The sequence below is a fragment of the Camponotus vicinus genome, unplaced genomic scaffold (genome assembly GCF_025532165.1).
Source record: "Camponotus vicinus isolate PSW18456_S1 unplaced genomic scaffold, iyCamVici1.0 SCAF_3, whole genome shotgun sequence".
Classification (NCBI taxonomy): Eukaryota; Metazoa; Arthropoda; class Insecta; order Hymenoptera; family Formicidae; genus Camponotus; species Camponotus vicinus.
Window position 1 is genome coordinate 4,150,496 of NW_028141967.1, and position 23,501 is coordinate 4,173,996.

At 34.4% G+C, this 23,501-nt stretch overlaps 3 protein-coding genes across 3 annotated transcripts; 1 reads left to right on the plus strand and 2 right to left on the minus strand.

Annotated features, from left to right (window-relative positions):
- Positions 1-145: 145 nt before the first annotated feature.
- Mgtor (nuclear basket protein megator) lies at positions 146-9,882 on the plus strand. The gene is made up of 12 exons (XM_083095166.1): positions 146-538; positions 831-993; positions 1,305-1,526; positions 1,614-2,173; positions 2,350-2,741; positions 2,876-4,627; positions 4,707-7,136; positions 7,227-7,619; positions 7,740-8,102; positions 8,221-8,401; positions 8,652-8,975; positions 9,386-9,882. Exons 1-12 carry the CDS (start codon positions 364-366, stop codon positions 9,499-9,501), a joined length of 7,071 nt encoding a protein of 2,356 aa, XP_082951292.1. The 5' UTR covers positions 146-363; the 3' UTR covers positions 9,502-9,882.
- A 641-nt stretch (positions 9,883-10,523) lies between these two features.
- Positions 10,524-13,529, minus strand: LOC145969228 (uncharacterized). The gene has a single exon (XM_083095177.1). It carries the CDS (start codon positions 12,776-12,778, stop codon positions 12,281-12,283), a length of 498 nt encoding a protein of 165 aa, XP_082951303.1. The 5' UTR covers positions 12,779-13,529; the 3' UTR covers positions 10,524-12,280.
- A 3,379-nt stretch (positions 13,530-16,908) lies between these two features.
- On the minus strand, positions 16,909-20,677 carry LOC145969227 (dynein axonemal assembly factor 4). Its single transcript, XM_083095176.1, has 7 exons — positions 20,400-20,677; positions 19,810-20,047; positions 19,025-19,223; positions 18,194-18,875; positions 17,846-17,946; positions 17,624-17,777; positions 16,909-17,134 (listed from the first exon to the last, which is right to left on the minus strand). Exons 1-7 carry the CDS (start codon positions 20,517-20,519, stop codon positions 16,928-16,930), a joined length of 1,701 nt encoding a protein of 566 aa, XP_082951302.1. The 5' UTR covers positions 20,520-20,677; the 3' UTR covers positions 16,909-16,927.
- Positions 20,678-23,501: the final 2,824 nt, after the last annotated feature.

A 23,501-nucleotide genomic window follows, 5' to 3' on the forward strand; every position in this document is an offset into this window, starting at 1 on the left:
GCTTTTCGATCCAGCAAATCAGCGTCCAGCGTCATGACCCAACAACTTCCTCTGTTGACGCGGCCAATGGCGTCTTCCCTCCGTGCACTAGACACACGTGATTGGCTATTCCTGCTCATCACTCGAGACTCATCACTTGGTTCATGCTGGCTTACATGATAAAAGCATTGCGAGCGGCAAACGTTCGTTCGCGGAAAAACGCGGTAGGTTGAGGGCGAAGGCGCAAATGTTGTTTTCGCCGAGGATAACTTGGACGACTTAACCCGCCCGGAATCCGAGAACGTTGCTGCAATTGTAAACTTGGACGACGCTGATTCAATCTCGGTAAAATAAAATAAATAATTTGATACCCCGCCGACCGACATGGAAGCGGTCGAGGAGGGCGAGCAGCCGAACGTTCTTCGGGAAATAGCTAGTGACGAGGAGCTGGCGCAGATCCCAAAGGAGCTCGCGAGGAAGATTCATGCGCATTTTACCAGCAAGTTCGATGAATTTATAACCGCCAAGGCGGTCTTCGAGACCGGCCGGAAGACCCTAGGTAAGCTGGAACGCCGGTCATGGAACTCGTATTCGAATGAATACCTCTATATATGCATGTATATGTATGTGTGTGTGTTGTGTGCTGACACTTGTTCTATTTACATTATCTCCAAGAATTATCTTGCACTTTTTACTACTCGTCGTATTTAAATCCAATTGATATACCTGTATTTTTACTCAGAATTTCGATATAGACTTTAATCTTAAATATAAGAAGTATTGTAAGATATAATCGAGTAGAACTTAAATATTCTTTTGTAAATAAATTATAATTGTATGTCGATTTACAGAACAAAATTTGGAGAAGGCGCAGAAGGAACTCTCGGAGCACAAATTGGAGCTCGATGAATATAAGGGAAAATTGGAGTTAACTGAGCAGAATAATACAGAGATATGTAACAATCTTGAGGAAGTGAAGAATGAAGTGCATAGATTACAAGAGTCTGTCAAACGGTAATAATATATATATGTGTATTTTAAAATATATAAATATTAAGATTATATTAAAAATATATTAAGAATTAAAGCAGCACAAAGTCAAAATAAATATATTACTTCATTATTTATATTTTACTTTTTAATATTTTAATTTAAAAAATTTATTAAAATATTAACTATATTAAAAAGTAAAATATAATAGTATAAATAATGAAATAATATATTTATATGTACATAGAATGACCTCTTGTGCTGCTTCTTGATGTAAGTAATTTTATTAATATTTAATAATCTCATATGTATTATTTATTTGATGTAAATTACAGATTGGAGAAGGAAAATGGCGAGCTACGGAGGCAGAGAGATACAGTTACAGATGAGACAAATGCCTTACAATTGCAAGTTGAGAGGCGGGACACCGAAATCGAGAGGATGCGCACTGAGTTGTCTTCTTTGAGCTCTCAGCTTCAAAATGCTATTGCAGTCAAGTGTCAAACTCTGAGTGATACAGAGGAAATTCGTAGTCGAGAAATGACTTTAGACTTCAAGTAAGTTAGTTAAAAGAAAATATCTGTCTTTTATATATGTAGAAATTCAAAAACATGCATTATTAACTAAATTTATGATGTACATAGAGAGAAACGACTGGAGCAAGAACGAGTGCTTCTCTCCCAACAAATGGCAAGTCTCGAAGAAGAACTAGCTAAAAGAACCTCTGAATTGCAAACAGCAAGATCCGAAGCTTCTAGCAGAGCCCTCTTAATTGACACCAAACTGTCTCAGCGTGAAGAAGAGCTAAGAATAACTAATGAAGCCAATTCTCAATTGCGAGAATCAGTTTCTTCTCTTCAAAAACAAAATGATGAACTGGCCCAGAAATTGGAACAGCAGCGTGCCCACGAAATCGCTATAAATGAATCTTACCAGAAAGAAATCAATGCGCAGAAGAATCTAGCTAGTTTGTATGAATCTATGAAGGATGACGCCAATGCAAAGGCTGAGGCAATCTCCAATGCAGCAAGCGAATTACAGAAACTTGTAGACAGCACTGCAGAGGAGTATGGAACCCTGGAAACAAAGTATAATCAATTAATGCTTCAGCATAAGCAAGATATTGATGAGAAGGAACAGAGTATTCAGGCTCTGACAAAGGAATTGGAACATGCTAATGAATTGTTAAAGAATATCCAGCAAGGTAAATTACACATTTTCTCGTTCTTATATCAATTATTATAATATTATACACATATAACTGCTGGTTTATCTTTATCAGATACCCTTTAATTATACTCATATTTTATATCTCGAAGTTAGATAGATAGATCTTCTTATTATATAATAATATTTATATGAGCTTTTTTGATTCCACAGAGAAATTAGACCAAGCTGTAGAACAATTGGCACCTACAGCAGCAATAACAAGTCGAGTGTTACGAAAGGGCCTAAGTCTGACGCAGATCTACACTCAATTAGTTGAAGCCTCTAATGAATTGACCTTGGAACGAGAAGAAAATGAACGATTAAAGTCACAAATGGATCTGATCCTTCGCGAATTAGAGCAGAAAGCACCTGTATTGCAACAACAGCGTCAAGATTATGAAACAGCCATGTCAAATATAGCAACACTAACTTCTAGATTGGACGAACTTCTTGCAGAGAATCAACGTCTTCATGAAAGTTCCGATGAAGCTAACCGTCTCGCTAAACATCACACTACAGAAAATCAGAAATTAAAAACTGAACTTGCTGATTTAGCCAGACAAGTGAGTTATATAATTTCATATTTTTTTTTTGCATATTATATTAAATAAGGATATTAAAGAAAATTTTAAAAATTTTATAAATTTAATTGATTCATTTCATTTCATTTTATATCATTATATTTGCCTTTCTGCAGGTATGTTACCTTCTCAAAGAGGTTCAAGAAAGTCGCACCGGTACGCGCGTAGAAAATAGAGACTTGTCATCTTCCATGGATACAGATGATATCTTATCATCACAAATTATCAGCAAGAAGCTAGTGACTTTCAAGGATATTGAGGAACTGCAAGAAAATAATCAGAAACTTTTAGCAGTTGTCCGTGCATTGTCATCTAGGCAAGAAGAGATTGAACGGGCTACCGATCAGATAAATTCGGGCGAGATGAAAGAGAAACTAGATCGTTACATGGAACAACTAGCAGATATGCAGGCTGCGCAAGACAGGCATTCAAAGATGATGGATGGTCTCTTAAAACAGAGAGACACATATAAGATCATGTACCAACAAATACTGAAAAGCAATGAAAAAAAGGAAACGGAGAAAGATGTCGAAGAGCATAAATCGGACGAAGAGCCGAAGACGACGAAGGGTAATGAAGAAAAGGAAGAGTGGTCCAAAAAGTTAAAAGAGACCGAAGACAAGCTTAAACATATTTCAGATGAGTACGAGATATATCGAAAGGAGCGGACTGCACATGAAAAGATGTTGAGCGAGGAAGTAGAGAGGCTTAGGAAAGAAGCAGAGGCAAATTCAGCGAGATGTTGTAGATTGAGAGCACAATTAGATTCAGCGAATGAGAGATTTACATTGCTGCAGGGCAATGTTGCTTCTTACAAATCTCAGATCAAGGCCCTCGAAGAAAAATGCACTAATTACAACATCACCATCGGTAAACACGAACAAAGTTTAATGATTTTGAAGGACGAGACGCTTGCCGCTCAGACTCGCTTAGCTCGAGCTGAAGTGCAACTAGAGAACCTTCGTCAAGAGCGCCAACTCTTGAAGGACTCTGAAGGACGTCTCTTAAAGGAGCGAGAAGTCTATCAGAGAGAAAGACAGACGCAAGTTTTGCTCAGAGCAGATATGGAATCTATCAAAGCCAGTCTGGAGCGAGTTCAAGCTGAAGGACATCTTAGAGCTGAACAGAGATTTGACGACGCCAACAGAGAATGCGCTGCTCTTCGGCGTCGTCTTCAGGAAGAGCAGGATCGCTTCAGAGAATTGGCAGGTCATTTGGAGAGACAATTGGCGACTGTACAGGAAAGATTAAGGGAAGAACGCGAATTGAATGAAAGAATCCAAACTGAATTGGATCAAACAAGAGAATCTGAGACCCAAAGCAGTCAAAAAATTGATGAATTAAACAACAAATTGAGGCAAGCTGCCGCCCATTCCATCGCTAAACCCTTGACAGGGGATGAAAGTCTCGTAAAACGGGTTAAAGAACTGGAAATGCAACTAGACACCTATCAGACTGAGACAAAGTCACTCTCTGAACAGCTGAAAATGGCCAGACAGCAGAATCAACAATACTGTGACATAGCCGAGAGCGCTGAAACGCAGCTGAGAGAGTTGACAGCCGAGTATAACAAGTGTAAAGAGGAATTGGAGAATGCTTTAAAAGAATCACGCGTGGAAATTATTTCATTGCAGAAGAAGGTGAAGGAACTAAATGATGAATTGGCGAAAATATCGAATGGCAGACAAGAAACTAATTCAGAGTTGAGAGATAGACTGGCGGAAGCCGAGAGAAAAGTCGAAGAATTGGATGAGCTGAAAGGTGAATTAGAGTTGTTGAAGAACGATCTGAAATCCGTTTCGAGCACGGTTAAAGAAGCAGAAGATAAGTACGCTAGGGAGATGATGCAGCATTCGTCCGATTTACAGGTAAGCCTAACAATAAAAAAAAATATAAATTGATTTATACAAATTTAAGAATTATTAATTTACATAATTGTCTCGTTAGATTTTGGCCAAGCTGAAAGAAGAAGCTCAGCAAGTTCAACAAAAACTCAACATTTTAACTCAAGAACGAAATGCAGCAGTGGAAGCTTTGGAAGTTGAAAAATTAGCTTCCAAAGAAAGAGAGCAAAAGTTTGTGAACGAGATCGAAGAAACACAAAAGAGGATGGTAGATCTAGATGCGCAAAATGCGATGCTGCATAATCAAATTCAAGAATTGGGCGACCGAGTTGCCGTCATGCAGAGTCAGCAGACCAAGATAAGTGGAGGGGATAGTCCTGATACTAGTTTCGAAGCTCTGAATAAGAGTTTCAGTTCTTTAGAGGAAGATTCCAAGTCAGTTGAACAGTTGTTGAGAGTTATGAAGTATTTAAGAAGAGAGAAAGACTTAGCTTTAGCTAAATCTGATGTTCTTAGAGCGGAAAATCTCAGAATGAAATCACAGACCGAAGTAGCCGAGAAGCGACTGAAAGAAACTGAGCTCTTGCTAAATTCCGAACGAGAAAAATCCGAAATTAGTGTGATGACTACATCCAAACATGCAGAATTGCTGCGCAAGGTGGAAACTTTGAACGCCATTACAGATTCCAACCGAATTCTCAGAGAAGAACGAGATCATCTAAGTGCAAAAGTTAATGAACTTTCAGCCAAAGTAAACTCTCTGTCGGAAGAAGTAGTGCCTCTTCGAGATATATCCAGAAACTTGACAGCCAAAACTGAAGCTTTAATGGAAGAGAACAACAGTTTGAAGGGCGAGGCGACTAGATGGAGGCAGAGAGCAAACACATTATTAGAAAAGGCGAATAAAGCTAGTCCTGAAGATTGGCGGCGGCTTCAAACCGAAAGAGAAAACTTAAGTAAACTGTTGACGTCAGAAAGGGAGATTCATGCGAAGAGAAGTGAGGAATTTAATCAAGTGAAAACGGAGAAGGTAAAACTCGAAGAACAAATAACGGAGTTGCAGAAACAGATGCAAGCGCAAGATGAACAAATATCACGAGTATCTGAAGAGGCTCGCAAACTGGGCCAAGATCTCAACGAGGCACTAGCCGACTCTTCCTCGAAGACAAAAGATTTAGTTTTCCTCAGAAAAGAACTAGGCGACAAGGAAGTGGTTCTTAACGATATCAGGAATAAAGAGATTCAGATCCGCAAAATAGCTAAAAAATACAAGACGCAATTCGAGGAACTTGCGAGAACCGTAGAAGAAGAAAAAAGCCGCAATGAGGAGGCCAGGAATGAGGATACTTCCAGCGCGGCTGTGCAAGATCGCGAGGATCAGCTGAGAGAAGAGGGTCGTCAGGAGTTCCGTCAGGCAAATGCCGAACTTGTAACAAAGATAGATGAACTAACTCGCCAAGTGACGACGGTTCAAAACGAGGCCGACAATTTTAGAAAAGAGATCGACGCTATAAATCGCAGTAGCGTGGAAAAGGAAGAGAGAGCGAAGCAAGTTCTTAAAGGTGCTAGGACCAAAATTATGCAGCTGACCGAGTCGAAGAAGATTTGCGAAAAAGAATTGTTAGACTTAAGATCCAGGATGGAATCCGGAGGAAGCAGCGCGGGAGTTCAAGGGGATCATTCCGATACGGAACACGATGCGCGATTAGTGGCGTTAAAATCGCAGATGGAGGGCCGCATCTCCAGATTGGAGCATGAAAAATTGGAGGTGCAGGCGGAGAAGGAGGCTCTGTTGCAGAGAGTTGCTCAGTTGCAGAGACAGCTGTCGGGAATAAGCGGGGTGAGTGCAACTACAGAGCCGCCCACGGCGAACATTAAGCCGATGTCAGCGAGGGCGGAGACGCCTTTAGCGAGTATCAGACCGATGAGCGTCGTGCAATCGAGAACGGCGGCTGTGTTGCCAACCACCGCTAGCGCGCCAGTCATGGTTGCGCCGCATCAACAGCAACAAGTAGTGCATACCACGGAGACAAGCTCGCCGACTAGTAGTCTAACAGACTTCCAGCCGGCAAGTACCAGCAGTTCTTCGCAAAGCGCGCAAACCAGTAGTAGTCTTCGTCAGTTGGTGGTGCAACCGCAATTAAGTGAATCGGCCGAATCCACTCAGAGAGAAGACCCGGAAAGTGCGGAGACGCTTAACATGCAGCCGCAGCAACAACAATGCCAACAACAGCAGCAGCAGCAAACGGTAGCACTGGTGAGCCCCAGAGTGGAGCAACAACAGCAGCAGCAGCAGCAAGTTGCTATCAGCGATCAACAACAAACCGTAGCGAGTAGCTCTACGCAGTCGGTTAGCACGTCCCAAGCTTCCTCGGGACTAAAGAGACCCCGGGCCTTGGATTCCACTGCCTCTGGGTCCGGGATAGCCGAAGAAGTGGACCATGGACGTCAGGAGCAAGTGCAGAGTCCAAAGACCAAGAGGAGTAGACAGGACGCAACTGCGAGTGCTAGTGCTTCGGAAGTGGAATATCAGGTAGGAACAGTACAATAGGGACCTAAAAGATTTATGCATGCATTTGCAATTGTTTACAATAATGTTTTAATATTAATATAATATTGTCAGGTACCTACGTCAAGCCAGAGGGATCAAGATGAAGAAGTAGAAGAAGGCTGTGTAGTAGTAGTAGACTGCGATGAAGGTGAAGGTGGAGGCAACCATCAGGCTCAAGAAGAAGAGGAATTCGAGCCATACGAGGAAATGGACGAGGAAGAAGAGATGCCTTATGAAGTTGAAGTTGAGGCAGAACGGGATAATAACGAGGTGGAAATTATCATGGAGGAGGATTCCACTCCCGAAGTTCCTAGACAAGGTCAAGCATCTATTCCTACTAATCAGCAACAATCTGAAGCTATTAGCAGCGCTGGACCGACTGGAGAGCCACCGACGTCCTTCACGACCAGAGCTAGAGGAATCGCGCCTATGCCGAGACAGCAGCAACAGCAACATCTTCTTCTGGTAGATAATCAAGATATTTAAACATTTGTTTTTATTTGAAATTGAAATTTTTTAAAATTTATAGTAAAATTTACTCTTTACATACGCATCTTAGATTGTCGTTTTTTCTTCTTTTAAAAGCCACAACCAGGTTATGAAGACGGCGGCGATGATTGTATCGTCCCTAGCACACCAACTCTCTTCGTTCCTCGTCGCGATGGCTTTGGCGAAGCTGTGAGCTCTCCACAAGTGCCTCAAGCACGTTTCACCTTCGGGGATCATTCAGCGCCTACGACAGCCTCGTCAACACCGTCGCTAACAACACCCACAGGCTCTATTACTAGAACTATATTTGGTTCTTCCAGTTCTACAGTGGCTCAAGTTGTTCAAGAAAGCATGGACGATAGTAGGATAGATTTGACGCAGCTAGAGGACGGTGGAACTGGTCGCAGCGTTCCTACAACTCCTCTTCAGGTCTCCCCGGCTGCGGATTTGCCACCCTCGGTAGAAGAAAATTTTTATTATAATTTTTCTACAAAATAAAATAGTAATGTTATTAATGATTAATACCTTTATTTAATACCTTTAATTAATACCTTTATTTAATTCCTTTCATAAATAGACTAGTAGTGGTCAATCCGAGGAACAAGAAACCACTGCGTCTGTAACACCCGTTTCAGTAACAGCCACTTCCGGTGATAATGTTGAGGAACCTGGTATTCCTAACATTCGCATTGTTGGCGCCGATGATCAGCAACGTGGTTCTACTGAAGCCACAGAATCTAGCGCAACTCCGAGCGAAGGTATCTTCGTCAGATCTAATTAAATTCATTGAAACATTTATTTCAAGAAACAAATATTGATTATTAAAATGATTATTAGAGATCAGATGAATAAAATTCATCATGTTGATGTGTCACTGAACAGAGAGCTATAGTTATCTTCTCTTTCTCCTGCTGCGTTACATTATTCATTGATTTCTAATAATAACGACTTTCTTATGCGTTATATCCGCATTATTTGACGCTTTTCTTTTGTCTTTTTCACTCATAGGAGTGAGTTCAGAGGGTGAAAAGCGACCGGAAGAACCGATGACCTTAGCATCCGGCGAGGACGATACCGTGGATACGGTGGAAGTAACGGAAGAAGCGGGAAGCGACCTTGTCGAGGATGAAGTCGAAGAAGAGAGTCGCGAGGCAGAAGCTTCACCATCCAGTAACACTCGTCAAAGGACAATGGCAGCTAGTCTGGCAACCGCGAGTGATCCCAACGGCACTAGAGGAATGACCGTGAGACGATCACCGAGGTCGACCTTCAGAGTAGCGAGAGGTGCGAGACCTACACCGATTGTGTGGGGAGATAATCAATCGGGTAGAGGTGAGAAAATGGTGGAGAAAATGAATTAAGTTTATTTTTTTGTCGATAAAATTTATTAATCTTAATAAAATAATTATTAATTTAAAAATTTACAATTTTTAAATTTTAAAAATTTATTATTAAATTTATTAAAATTAAATTTCTTTTTTTCAGTGCATTAATTTTTTATATAAAGTATTTGAGAGAATTTCTCTTTTTACATTAATTTTTTGTTTAAGAATACATCTAATTTACTATTTACACATGACTGATGAATCTAATTATTTGACGATAATTGTAAGTGTATAAAATATAGCATTATCCTTATTGGAAGCAGATTTTGTAGTGAAAAGCTGTATAATCAATTACTGCAATATTAGAATATTTTTTTAGTGGGATAAATATTAATATTAGTATTTTTATTTTTGAAGGACAATCTGTAATGCGAGGACATAGCACTAGAGGAACCGGTAACGAGGGCGGACGAGGACGAGGGACGCGAGGACGACGAATGCGCTCGAAATATCCTTACACTCGATACTCGTAATATCGCAGAGCGTCTTCTGTGTCCTGTAAGTCTTTTATTCGTTAAACATTCTCAGTATAAACATACTGTCGATCTATTGTACATGTTAAGTAAGTAAAGAGGTAACTCTCAAGAGTAAATCGACTAATTCATTATTGTATAATAAATACTTTTATGTCCTCTGTTTTTTTTTAATATGCAGACCATCATACGTAGGAATGTTTATAGTATACTTTATTTTTTTTTCCATAGTAGATTGCTTATTTGAAGATAAACCGAAAGAATTTTCTCATAAAGATCAAGGATGTTAATTACAATTTTGTTATTTTGAAATCTTGCAACAAATTATAATACATTTTTTATAGATTTAAGAAAAAATATATTTCTTTTATTTTTCTCCTCCGAGTGGATTCTTTATTGAAAAAAAATACTGAAAAATCCAAAATATCCATTTCCATTCCATTTAAGCAGACACGCATGTAAAATGTATATTAATTTTTTTCTTCGGATAATATATTATCGAAATATTTTTTTTATACAGATACTCAAATCATGCTTTCGCTCGATTGTGTGTGCGAGCTAGCGATATTTTTTTTTCTTCTTTTCTTTTTTTCTTTCTTTTTTTTTGACAGAGCTAACTTTGCGGAACAGGTGTCCGAGAGAGTCGGCGTTAACATAGCAGCTCTCGATTGGGCATCAACCCAATTCTGCTCGTACGTCTGTGTGCTAAATCGGGAATTCGCATTGTTATACTATTTCCGTTCTGCAGATGGTTATAGGCAGATGAACGATATATGGGTAGCTAATAATAAAATTATAATTATAAATATTAACTTTTATAAATATTAATTATAATTATAAATATTAATAATAAATATTAATTATATTATAAATATTAATTAACATTAACTGAGAAATTTTATTTTCAGTTAAACTTAATTTTTTTTTTTAATTTTAAGTCGAGAAAACTTATGAAGATTCTTTCATCGAAGCTGGAAATTAAAAAATAAATAAGATATGGAGAAATAAATTACATGAATTGATATAAAAATAATCAAAACTGCGATTTATTTTTATAAACATTTTCATGGCATAAGTTAATTGATTAAAAATTAATATATATAAATTAATTAGTATAAAAATTAAATAATTGAGTAATATTTTTAGCAACTAACTAGATACTACAGGAATACTGTTCAATCCTTTTGACATGTTGATTTCTATCACATCTCAACTCGCTATCATTATTTATTCTACAATTGAAAAATAATTTATTTAATAAATTAATTATTATATAAAAAAGTGTAATCAAAATTGCGTTAAATTTAAAACTAATATTAATATTAAAATACTGGTTCTTGGATTAATTGTACAAAATTCTTTATGTCGACCACGATAGTCGCCGTGTTAATCGCTTGTAAAAAATCGCCTATAATTAAAAAAAAAGTCTTCTTTCTATATCCGAAAGAAATAGAGCTATTTACACATAAACGCAATACGTTATTTTCGCCGCGTCTGAACTTTGTTTAACTAACATATACCCTATGTCTAATGCGCGAAAAGCATCGCAATTTAACGAATACATCGCGAAGTTATATTTAGCATTAAACGTAACTGTCAGTTTCGCAGTGTTATTAGTTTCATATAAATATCACTCTAGATCGAGTGCGAGAGAACTCGGAGAGTAGACTGGCGCCTTATCTTGAATGGTTCTTTCATAGATGTTTCATATGTTAATCATAAATTATTATAAATTATTATAAATTATTATAAATATTATAAATTCGAGCTCTTCATCACAATGTCGATAAAAAGTATTCTTAAATTATTATGTGTTCTATGGAGAGACTGAACGAAATATATATAATTGCTACTGAAAAACAATATTTTACATATGATATTATTTGCAATATATTGAATGATATTAATATTGAAAAGATATCTTATTAATAAAGATATCTATAATAAAGATATCTTTAATAAAAGATATCTATAATAAAGAAATATATATATAAGATATCTCTCATGTGCATATATAAGGATTGCATTCAATAGATTGAAAAATTATTATCAAAAAAATTATTTAATTTTTTTTAAATCGTTTAAGAATCTTAAATTAAATTCTTAGATTCACCTAATGAAAAACTCGTTCTTATCTCTTAGCAATCATTTAAATAGTCTTTTAAATACTTCTAAGTTGAAATTCAATTCTTTCAAAGTTAAATAGTTTCTTAAATACTTATGACATACTTATATGAAATCACAATCACTTATAATTTATTTATTAAATATCCTGGAAGGCCTCATCTTCACCGGCCGTATTTTCCCCTTCTTACAATTATAGTTTAAATTTATGTAACTTTTTGGTATTCAAAAGTCTGCCACATAATGTCAATTAATTTCACTTTATCGTTGCTTGTCCCTTATCATCATAATCATAGCCATAGATAACGTAGATTAAGTTTAGATGAGTATCAATAAAAGAAGTTTTAAGGAGCTCCTTTCAATTTATCTCAGTCTCAATTATGATCAATCAATGTTTATGTCAATCATTGTTTAGCACTTTATATCAATTTTTTTTCACAGTATAACACTATTGAGGTTCAATATTTTATCAACAGATCACTATTAACATCGATGCATTTCTGAGCTCATTCTTCCCAACTAACTAAAAGGATTGAATTCTAATCAACCTTGAAAGAACCTTAATTCTAACAGAAAAATGCAAGATGATCAGTCAATTACTGGGCAATGCAGTTAGAGCGCTCCATTCCGCTTCATAATACTGAGTGAATGGAGTTCAAAGGATCTGTATGCTAGGTAGTTGAATGTCCGTCCTGAGTCTTTCAGTGGCATTACTAATCTCGCAGGTACACCTGCGGTGCTGCTCGACTTTAATCCACGTCCTCCTCGTGCTATTCGTCAGCAGACTCCAAACCTCGACCTCCATCTCCTCATAATAGATCGACGATTGCACCGGCGTGCAACTGAGATCAGGACTGACGCAGCAACCGGAATGACTGTCGCATCTCTTCAGCACAATGTACACCGGCTGATTCGCGCTCTCGCTTGGATGCATGCTTTGCACCAAGTCCCTCAGATTGTAGGCCCTCGATTGGGGTTCTCTGCAAAGGAACCTCTTAGTGGCCTCCATCGCGCGCGTCAGGTGGATCCTCCTCGACACCCGATGATGGTGACCGCCGTGATGAGTGGCTAGAACCATCATCTGATCCACCGTCGTCAGGATCAAGATTAGGAGTCTTAGAAGCGATCTCTTCATCGATCTGCTCTTCATCATTATTTCACTAAATTCCACCTTTTTCAGAAATTGCGCAAATACAAAGCCTGTACCTTTTGTTCAATCGCACCCGATCACTGATTAGATGAATCAAGGATTTCTGGCTGCGAGAGATTGGCTGTATTGGAGTTACAATCTAGTCCCATTGAACGCTCGTCTCGAAAACTGCCTCATGCTGCGACACATTGGATGAAAAACTAAAGACACATGAGAAGTTTGTCCTCTGTCTTCTTCTTTTAACAATGAAAAATTTTTTTTCTCTTCACTTCACGAACTTCGTGTAACTTTCCCAGGCAAGAAAAATGTACATCGACCCAAGGAACTTGATGTATCTCTTCTTTTTGTTGGGAATCTAGCAGAGGATGGACTCACGTGGCGCCGAAATAAATCTGTAATTTTTGGACGGAAGTAGCTCGATGAATGGGCGAGAAGCTACAGGCACCAAGTATCGGTCGACTGAGATTTTCCCACTGGCATACGTGTATTTATATATGGAAGAGCTTGCACACGCATGCCTCACGCGAGAGCACGCGTAAAGTCCGGATCGTGTCTGCCTTCCGCGATGATTCCGCTTTATTGTGCAACCGTTGTTCCCGCTTAATGCACGACCAGCCATCGCTGTTTAACCCCTCGCATCTGGAATAATAATTCTCGCAGCTGATAATCGAATTGTCAAGTATCAATGTAACATCAATCCTAGCAAACACCAAATAATAGTTATATAATTGTCAGTTATAATTTCCCACTCAACAATATAATTGTTATTTAATACATAACAGTTATATAACATATACATAACAGTTATATAACATGTAACAGTTATATTGTTGAATAGGAAATTATAACTAACAGTTATATAACTGTTACTTGGTGTTCGCTGGGGTGTTATTGATGTAATGAAAACAAATAATCAAATTAATAAAATCTGCTTCTTTTAATTTCACATCAAAAAAGGTGGAATGGAAGTCTCGCTATGATACTGAAGATACTGAAGAAGCAGCGAAGATATTGAAGAAGAATAAGCACCTCAGCAAACACCAAGTAACATTTATATAATTGTTAGTTGTAATTTCCCACTCAACAATATAACTGTTACATGTTATGTAACTGTTACATAACATGTAACAGTTATATTGTCGAGTGGGAAATTATAACTAACAGTTATATAACTGTTATTTGGTGCTTGCTGGAACGATATTGCACTTCCTTAATTTATAAATTTTTTACTTGCGAATAACAACAAAATTCTGTAAGAAAGATGTAAATTTTAATTAACCTTAATTATTATAATTAATTTAATTTTAATTAAATTTTCCTTTTCCGATATTTATAGATCTTAAGAATTGGAATCGTTTGTGCATCTCGGATCAATTATAAGCTGACTCGTTCTACGAGGAAAAAATAATTTTGAAAAATCAGGACTCGATTATACGATTTCGCATGTCTTGACGGATGAATTGAATGCAATGAGATCGATTTATCTTCTTAGTATCAATTAAACTGCATATTGGAACGTGATGCATTTGCATTCCAAAGGTTTGGGCAAATCGATTACGACGACTATCAACATGCGATTAAATAATCGCCAACAACATGGTTTTCGTCTATTAAAGTACATCAAGGATGCATGATTGAAACGATAAGATGTCTTGACACTCCAAAGCCGGATGAATAGAAGCCAATGAGATTGATCACATTTATCTTCCTGGTATCAATTAAACTGGTAATGCATATTGGAACATGACGCATTTGCATTTCAAAGGTTTTTTTTGCGTAAGTCGACTACGATGACTATCAACGTGCAATTAAATAATCATCAGCAACATGGCTTTCGTCTACTAGAATATGTCAAGAACGCATGATCGAAACGTTAAGATGTCTTGAAAAGCGTCAAAAAACTGCTTTAAAATGCTTTACGAGAGATTTGTTGTTGAGACTTTTTATGACATATTGTCTTATATGCATCTTATTTCAATTATAGGTATAATTTTACATAAATTTAGACAAATTGCTTGGCATACATTATATTGCAATCTGATATATCATAAGTATTTTTACGAAATAATTAAAAAAATTATTAAAATTTTAATTATTAAATTATTTTGTACCTTAACGAGGTTCCTAACGTTCGAATTTATTTCCGGATAAAGTATATATATAAGGAACCTCTTCCTCTTATATCTTTCATTCGTTTTTTTTTTATTTTAGAAATCGACATTTGGCTAGATGACTCAGACGAAATAAACGCTATTTTTAGCGAATCTAATATACTTGGTAGTCTTTCATTGTGGTCAAGTTTCCCGCTAGATCTTGTTGCTTAACTATTCTAATTATGTACATGATAAAGCTCAAGATCGGAATTCTTAATTATGCAGGCGCCTCTTAATCGGAGATGTGTACCACGTGTTCACAGCGTACACTACCAGTCATTTTAAATTCAAAAATTTACGAGTACACGTGTACTATTTATGTACTCATGAGAAATTGTCTATTTTATAATTATTAAAAAATAGAATGTTTTTTAACTTCATTCTTCAATTTATTAAATTTAATTAAATTTAATAAATTAAAAATAATTGTGATTTTAATTCTTATATAAGAATATAATTTTTAAGAAAATATCTACGTCAAATGAAATGACATCGTTATAAACCTTAATTGAGAATAGATTGAAATTCCAAGTTATTGATTTATTTCATAGAAAATGATGCAATGAATACTGAGACACTATAATTTACGTAATTTGAAAATGATTGCACAAATATACAATCTGTTTGAAGAATATATGTGCAATTATATTTTATTACTAGCTATTTTTATTGTAAAATAAATAAATTAATTTGTAGAATAATTTATGACGCAAATTTTTAGTGAAACAAAAAAATAGATGCCTTAAATATCAATTTTCATGATTTCGCGATCGTTGATCTGCAGAATATATTCTTCAATTAGAAAACTAGCAACACTCTGATAAGATAGTCTTCCAATTAATCTAAATCAAGAAATGATACATTTATTTTATTTTAAAAAATTGCGTAAAATTTCATGACGTTTTTTGCGCAATTCATTAGTCATGGAATTAAATGCGGATAAAGAATGCGAAATGATTTCATCGGCGTCAGATATGTTCTATGTAAAAGACCCAAATACCTGTGAATTTCCTGTTATGACGCAAGTGAGGATACCTACGGAATCAAGATTCCTTTTTTTTTTAATGGGGTTTCCTTCTCGCTGACGCACCCTTCTGTCATTTGCATATCATGCTGTAGCGGATGTTCCAATATACATGTGTAAGAAGCAGACACTTTTACATCATTTGCATCATATTACATAACATGTACATAACATATTATATAACACATACGTATCGTTATATTAAATAACAGTCAATTTTTTTAATTTGACTGCAATCTCTCATAAAAATATCATATAATCATGTAAATATCTGAGATATTAAAGTGAACGTAGTCATTTAAATATTGTTGGTAAATATCCTTCTAATCTTCCTCTTGCAGATGGGATTTCCTTCCTGACCAGACTTCTGTTCCAGAAATAAAACACACGAGTCAGTTTATAATTACGCGACATGATACAAAGTTTCAATGAATGCTGTACAAATTCCCCTAATTCTTTTTTCTTTTTTGTGATAGTAAAGATGACTCTTAATCTTTACTTGTAATTATGTATTTTTTTTTTAACTTTTTAATTGTAAATTTTAATTTCCTCTTCCCTTTTCTCTTTTATATCTTTCTAATGATAAAAATTATTAGCCAGCACAAGATTTCCATGTTTTAAAATGCTATTTTGTAGCTATTTTAGATGCTTAAAAATATTTCGATTTATTTATAGCGTACTTTAATGCCACTCGATTCAATTAAAATTAGCAGTAGAATGTATCGATTTATTCCGTGGAAATTTCAAACCCATGAGTCATTTAATGGTGACTCAATGAAATGTATGACCGCCAAAACGATGCGAATTCCATCACAAATGTCGACGACTCACTTTCTCATTTAACTTTCGCAAAGCAATCTTAATCACCCCTTAATTCGGATGACTATTCAACTCGATGATCATCGGTTATTGTCAAAATTATAAATGATGAAAATTTTTAAAAATCAATCATACAATTGTCTTTCCTCCTTATTTTTATTCCTTTATATTAAAATATTGTTTAGCGGCAAAAAGATCGTGTTTAATGCTCTCGTTATTAGAGTCCAATTTCAGGGCAGCCTCTAATTCAGGGATTCCGTGTTGAGGTGCAGACAATTTGCAAAGTGCGGCGCCTCGACGAGCGTGACATCTCGCTCTCGATACTCTATTACTCTCACATTTTGGTTCCATCAGTTCCAATACCTAGAAAGAAAAATCTTTTTTTAAATTACATACTTTCCTATATTTCTTATATAAAAACCGAGAATTGAAAATGCAAAAAATACCTGTTATACATCTATATTTTTCGGTATTTTATATATATATATATATATTAATAAATATTATTAATTATATATATATATATATATATATATATATATATATATATATATATATATAATTAATAATATTATTAATAAAACAGAAATAAAGACTAATAAATAAAAAGAAATAATAAATATTGTTGAAAATTTAAAATCAATTGTTGAATATCCACATATATAAATTTTTTTTATTCTTTTGATACTTCTTTAATTTGAAATTATTACTTTAGATTGTAAACTTTTGGTTTACTTTCTATTTTATATATTCTTTTTAATTCTCTTATACACTTTTTTTAAATTTTTTTAAAACTCAAGATATTTCTAAATAAAATATTCTAAAATAATATCGATTTAAGATTTCCATCACCTTAGAACAATCGTCAATACATCTGTAATAATTCCCGAGAGCGTAATGCGCAGCCGATCTGTTCACATAGAGCGCCGTCATTTCGCTACTGATTTTAATCCCATGGGTGTACGCACTGATGGCAGCCAGATAGTTCCCCGCCTTGAAGAAATCACTGCAAAAAACATAGAAACAATTAATTGAATAATTAAAAAATATATAATTCAATTCTCATTAACGCACTCGCCCTTATCCTTCAACCATTGAGGATCCTGTTCTTCAGGGCGAAGATCCTCGACGACAAATCCAGTTTTCCTTCTAGCTTCCGCTTGCTTAGAAAGCCACTGAAAATAAATATGTGTATTTGCATACATCGTTAAAAGTATAATATTAAATTATGTATACAGAATAAAAATTCTCTCATTGAATTCTTCCAAAAAAGAAAAGAGGAAAATTAACTTTCAACCAATTCTCTTTTCTTATAATTAAGAAAAAATTCACTTCCATCAATCTTTCACTAGAAAATATATTATTTTTTTGCTAAGAAAAGTTTCTTATACAATTTATAATATAATTAAAAATATCACACACTTCCTGTTCCTCAACAAGAGAACTTTCCCGGGCTGGAGTGGGAAAGGCTCGTTCGGAAAAAGTTATGTTGATGGTTCCACTTCTTCTGGGAAGTGGAACTGCTGCAGATTCATCAAATATTCGATTCATTTTGGAATATCGATTTTTCAGCACTTTATCGATCAAATTCTGGTCTGGTTTTTGCTTCCTTATTTGTGTGCAGGATTTTTGCGATGATTTCTGGCCCGTTTTCTTGATTGGAGACTTGGTTGCAAATCTGGAAGATGTCATTTCGTAATCCGACTCGGAATCCTCGGAACAACTAGAAAACTGATCTTGAGGATCGGAACTCTTATTCGGAATTGCCTCCTTTATCTCTAAAGTATTCGCTTCTTTCTGAATATTTTCATCGAGAACTGTATCTTTTTCTTTCAGATTCACTCCATCATTTAATTCTGTCTTCAAGTTTTCTTCAACTATTAATTCTTTCTCCAGTTTTTCTTCGATAATTAATTCTTTCTTTGTATCTTCTCCAACAACAAATTCTTTTTTTAGATTTTCTTCAATCGATGATGTTTCCTTCGGATCTTCTTCAACAATTAATTCTTCTATAATCATTGATTCGTCTTGTTGTTTTTCTTTATCTCTAATTTCCCGATATCGCAGAACGCCAAGATCATCTTTGAACCATTTAAGAGGAGGCCTTCCGAAAAAAATTTGTCGATTAAATGAAAAAAATTGAAATATTTTTATAAAAAAATAAATGTCACTTTCTTTTACAATCTCCAAAATATGTATCAATCTTTAATCGATAAAACTGTAATTGGTATGACTCTCTATATTTTTTTATACCTGTATGCCTTTCTATTTTCTTGTACTTTGCCGGAAATATCTTGGAAGATCGGCAGTTCTGTACTTGATCGCCATTCTTCGAAATCTTGCATTGCAGCTCTACGATGAGAATCTCTTAAAGTCTCTATTTTATTTAATTGATTGGTATCCACATTTATTTGCACTTTCACTGCTTCTTTTCGCAAATATTGACGTTTTTCTGCAAAGCAATGTATATTTTTTGACAAATAATGTCTATATTTCTTATTAAAAATTTTTATTCTTAAGAAACAATTATTTTTTTATATTTTTTAATTCCATAGATTATTATTAAGAATAAAATATTATTTCCAATTTAATATTATTTTTCGTTTCTTTAACTTAACATAAAAAAGTTAAAAGATTAAAATATGTTACATTTAAATACAAAATACTGTTGTTAATAGGTTCCAAAAAAAGCAAATAATTAATTAGAATTATATATTATAATAATTAATAAATATCTTTATAACACAAATATTAATAAATCTATAAATCATGTATATTTATCAAATAAATATTTAATATCTAAAAAAATATCTAATAATATATGTTAGAGTATCTATTATATATTTAAAATAATAAAAAATAAAAGACTTATATAAAGATATATATTTAAAATAATAAAAAATAAAAGATTTATATAAAAATTTACACACATATATATATATAATTTATGCCAATCTTTTTACTGTAATTTTATTTACTTGCTCTTTATTCATAATTCCAAAGTGAGGATTTGTATATCATTTTTTAACAATCCTTACCACTTTTAGATTTCGCACGATTGTCCGAAACCTCTTGTGCTTTTTCTAAAGCTCGTTTTCTAAAATCACGCTTCTGCTCCTCGCTAATATCCTTCATTTCGAGATTTGGCCAGTCAGAAGCCACGTTCGCTTTTTGCAAAGAAAAGATAGCTTCAGTCTTTGTCAAAGTACATTCACTCTCTTCCTCAAGCACGTTTGCCCATAGAAATAATTCCAAAATAAAAGGCGGAAAGCTAATCTTCAATTAAAATTCAATATGTCAGTTTCTAAGTTTCATGAGCATTTTTTGATACATTGAAGTTTTTTAATTATGTCGTACATCGCTTTTAAAAATCACTAAAACTTTGAAATAAAAAAATCGTAATAAAAATACTATCTATGCAAACATGGTTTTGGTAAAAAAATTTTATTTAGGAGCTTTATTAAGATTATAATATTCTAAATACAGATAAAATATTTACATGCACGATAAAATATTTAATTGTTTAAAACTTAGTGGAAATTGATTTTAAAAAATAAAGAAATGAAATTTTTTAATTATTGCAAATTTGAAAATATGATTTCGGGAATTAAAAAAGACTTGAATATACCTTTACGTAATCGTCCATCACGAATAAATGTACATTTTTAGGGTGCCCTCTTAAAGGGACGTAAATTATGATCCTCTTCTCTGTCTGACGCCATTGATAATCCTTGATAATTATTGTCATAATTCGAATTTGAATTTTGACAAATAGTTTGCTCAGTTCAATGCAACTTCTCTTCTTGTGTGTTTGCCATAAAACTTTATATATACAGTGCTATGTAAAATATCGATCAAACGAATGTATCTAAGCAACCAAAGGTCCTTCGTTTTTTTTTCTATAAAAAACGAATTTAATGAATATATTATTTTGATGCAAAGAATGTTAAAATTTTTTATGTAAATATTAAGAGTAAAAAATTAAAAAATCAGGTTTTATGTATCGTACGAATTACTTTTAATTAAAACGTTCAAGAGTATTTGCTTGACAATATTTTTCGTAGACATATTAAAAAGCTGCCGTTTTTCGCATGTACTTCCATTATCTTTATCATCCTCTTATTTTCTCTTTTTCGTAACAATCTCAAATTAATGGAAACATGTACATGACTCGAATCACACACGATCCGACAAAAGCGACAGCAAAAGTATGTATGCGATAACATTTTTTTTTAAGTTATCTCTCAATATATCTCGAAGTATCTATATTATAGAATATAAAATCAAACATACATGTTATGCCATTTACAATATTGTATCTAACGCTGCAGCAAAACGCAAGTTCAAAAATCTTACAACTGTCCTAGACAATCAAACAATCGCAACATAGTCGAATAGAAACAGCGAGATTTTCTCTAAAGAATTTTGCTGACTTTCGCGATTGATCGGATCGTATATGAGGCGCTTCTTCAAGTTATGCGGTTAAGTGATTTGTTGAAAATTGGCTACAAAACTTATGATAAATCAGTCGGCTTTGTAAGGACTCCATCCCAGAAGGCTTCTGTTTCCCCACTGCAGCTATATTGAATTATGATGCGTATACAATTTTTTATTCGACCATTATTTTATTTATTTGAAAAAAAATTCACATGATTTCTCGCGTCATAATTCAATGTAACGGATAAGTAAGGGATTAGAAGCTTTAGGGATGAAAATACATAAATGAGAATCCAGGCTTGAGAATTTGCTCAAGGAGCAAAAATGGTGTTCGATTTAACAATTGAAGAACGATCAAATAAATCAAAAATAAACGAGATTAGATTGACAATAAATTGATTAATTAAAAACATTCGGATATTTGAAAACAATCTCAAAATCCAAGAGATTAGGAATAGCAATTCCACGAGAATATCTGAAGTTTTTAAAGTTACGAGAATCTAAAATTTCAAAGATTATCAGGATGTGCAATACAACAACAAAAAAAATACAAAACTTGATTCCAAGAGAAGGAAGAGAATTCAAAGAACTTTTTCTCTCTCTTCCCCTCTTGTGTTTCAAGAATATAAAATTATAAGAACAATCTGGAATTTTAAAAATATATATATAGATTGTAAGAGAAGGGACTATAGATTTTTCTATACAATTTTCCAAAGGTAAAGAAAATGGGAAGGGCTTGATCAAATTTAAAACATTCCAAAACATCTATAGCCCCCACGAGACGTTAAGAAATCCTCAAGATCCGCAGATTCTTAATAAGTGTACAATTAACCGAGTATCGAAGGGAGTAAAAGCAAAATTTCACTATGGATAGCCGAAGTGCAGGAGGATTATTCCGGCCGGCGAAACACGTTTCGCCAACGGCGATATACATATCATTACAATCCTTATAAGAAACATGGACAATTCATTCCCGCAGTTCGTTGTGAGTATAACAACAAAAACAACAAGTGCGCGTTGCAATCGCCGAGTGATGCAACAATGGAGGACTTCTATAAGAATTTACGACGAAAATTCAGGATTATGCCTCGTAGATTAGCATTATGACACTTCTTGTCGCTCCGCATACTCATACAAATCGTACACACGCATACATACACGTTAATTCGCCTCATCAGTTACAGTCGTCGTTATTAATCATATAATCGTATTCAGTACATACGTAATATTTACATATTACACTCCAATGTTCAACACTCTCGGTCGCTCTCGTGGTCTACGAAGCGTTTCGAAATGTTTCAAATGGAGTATTCAAGGGTTCAACGCTACTATAAATAAGTACGCGTACAGCTGTACGCTCGTCCTCGTCTCTGGCGCAGCTCTGCGTCGACTTATTGCAGCCTTATGCTTGCTCAGGATCTCTCCTTCACGCGGGAGCAGCCTGGCCACGTACTTGGCTTTATTCTATTCTGATTTCACGTGGAATGTTCGACACTGAGTGTCCCAGAATTTACAGCGATAACTTGACAACGAAGGATTTATCCTCGAGTCTTTCGCGAGTGATGCGACGATTCTGTGAGAAATGATCGAGAGAAGGATGCAAAATCTGTTAACATCTGACATGTAAAAGTCTCACTTTGAGCAAATTCGGAGCGAATAAATATAAATTACGAGAAACGGTGTCTCTTAATTACAAAATAATTATAACAAGTCTGTAAAGTATACAAGTTGTCTCTGATCAATTTCATTTTTTCTTTTTAGAAGATTTTGATCAAATTGATTAATTGCAACACAAAAATATCCATCATAAAAAAAAGTTATTAATTGCAAAAAATGTGTGTGTGTAATATCAATATGAGAAATTACCAGACAATATTATAAATATTATTATACTTTAATCGGTATTTTTCTGTATCATTCAATATTAAAATATTATTAATATTCAAATTCGCATTTAATATAAATGTTAACACTTAATTGAAGGATTGACATTGATTAAACAATATCCTAATATTTAATATAACTATTATTGAAAAATATTAATATTTTTATTATAACTATTTATATATTGATAGATTGTGTGTATATATTATTATTATTATTATTATTATTATTGATATATATTGCGGGAGACAGGGTCCACTTTTGGTACTCTTAAGTGTTTTCATTTCTTAAGCTTGCATAGAACGATCTATTAATGGTCCATTATTTCTCCAAGCGTTTGTTAAGTAAACAAACTGCAAAATACATGATTATTCAACAAAAAGTAATTTTTTTTCTATTTAAAATCTAC

Coding starts and splice junctions, on each gene's coding strand:
- Mgtor (XM_083095166.1), top strand. CDS start 364: ATGGAAGCGGTCGAGGAGGGCGAGCAGCCGAACGTTCTTCGGGAAATA. Junction 994..1,304: donor TTACAAGAGTCTGTCAAACG/GTAATAATATAT, acceptor TGTAAATTACAG/ATTGGAGAAGGAAAATGGCG. Junction 7,620..7,739: donor AACAGCAACATCTTCTTCTG/GTAGATAATCAA, acceptor TTCTTTTAAAAG/CCACAACCAGGTTATGAAGA.
- LOC145969228 (XM_083095177.1), bottom strand. CDS start 12,778: ATGATGAAGAGCAGATCGATGAAGAGATCGCTTCTAAGACTCCTAATC.
- LOC145969227 (XM_083095176.1), bottom strand. CDS start 20,519: ATGACAATAATTATCAAGGATTATCAATGGCGTCAGACAGAGAAGAGG. Junction 19,224..19,809: donor TCGTGCGAAATCTAAAAGTG/GTAAGGATTGTT, acceptor ATTGCTTTGCAG/AAAAACGTCAATATTTGCGA. Junction 17,947..18,193: donor CTCTTGTTGAGGAACAGGAA/GTGTGTGATATT, acceptor ATTTATTTTCAG/TGGCTTTCTAAGCAAGCGGA.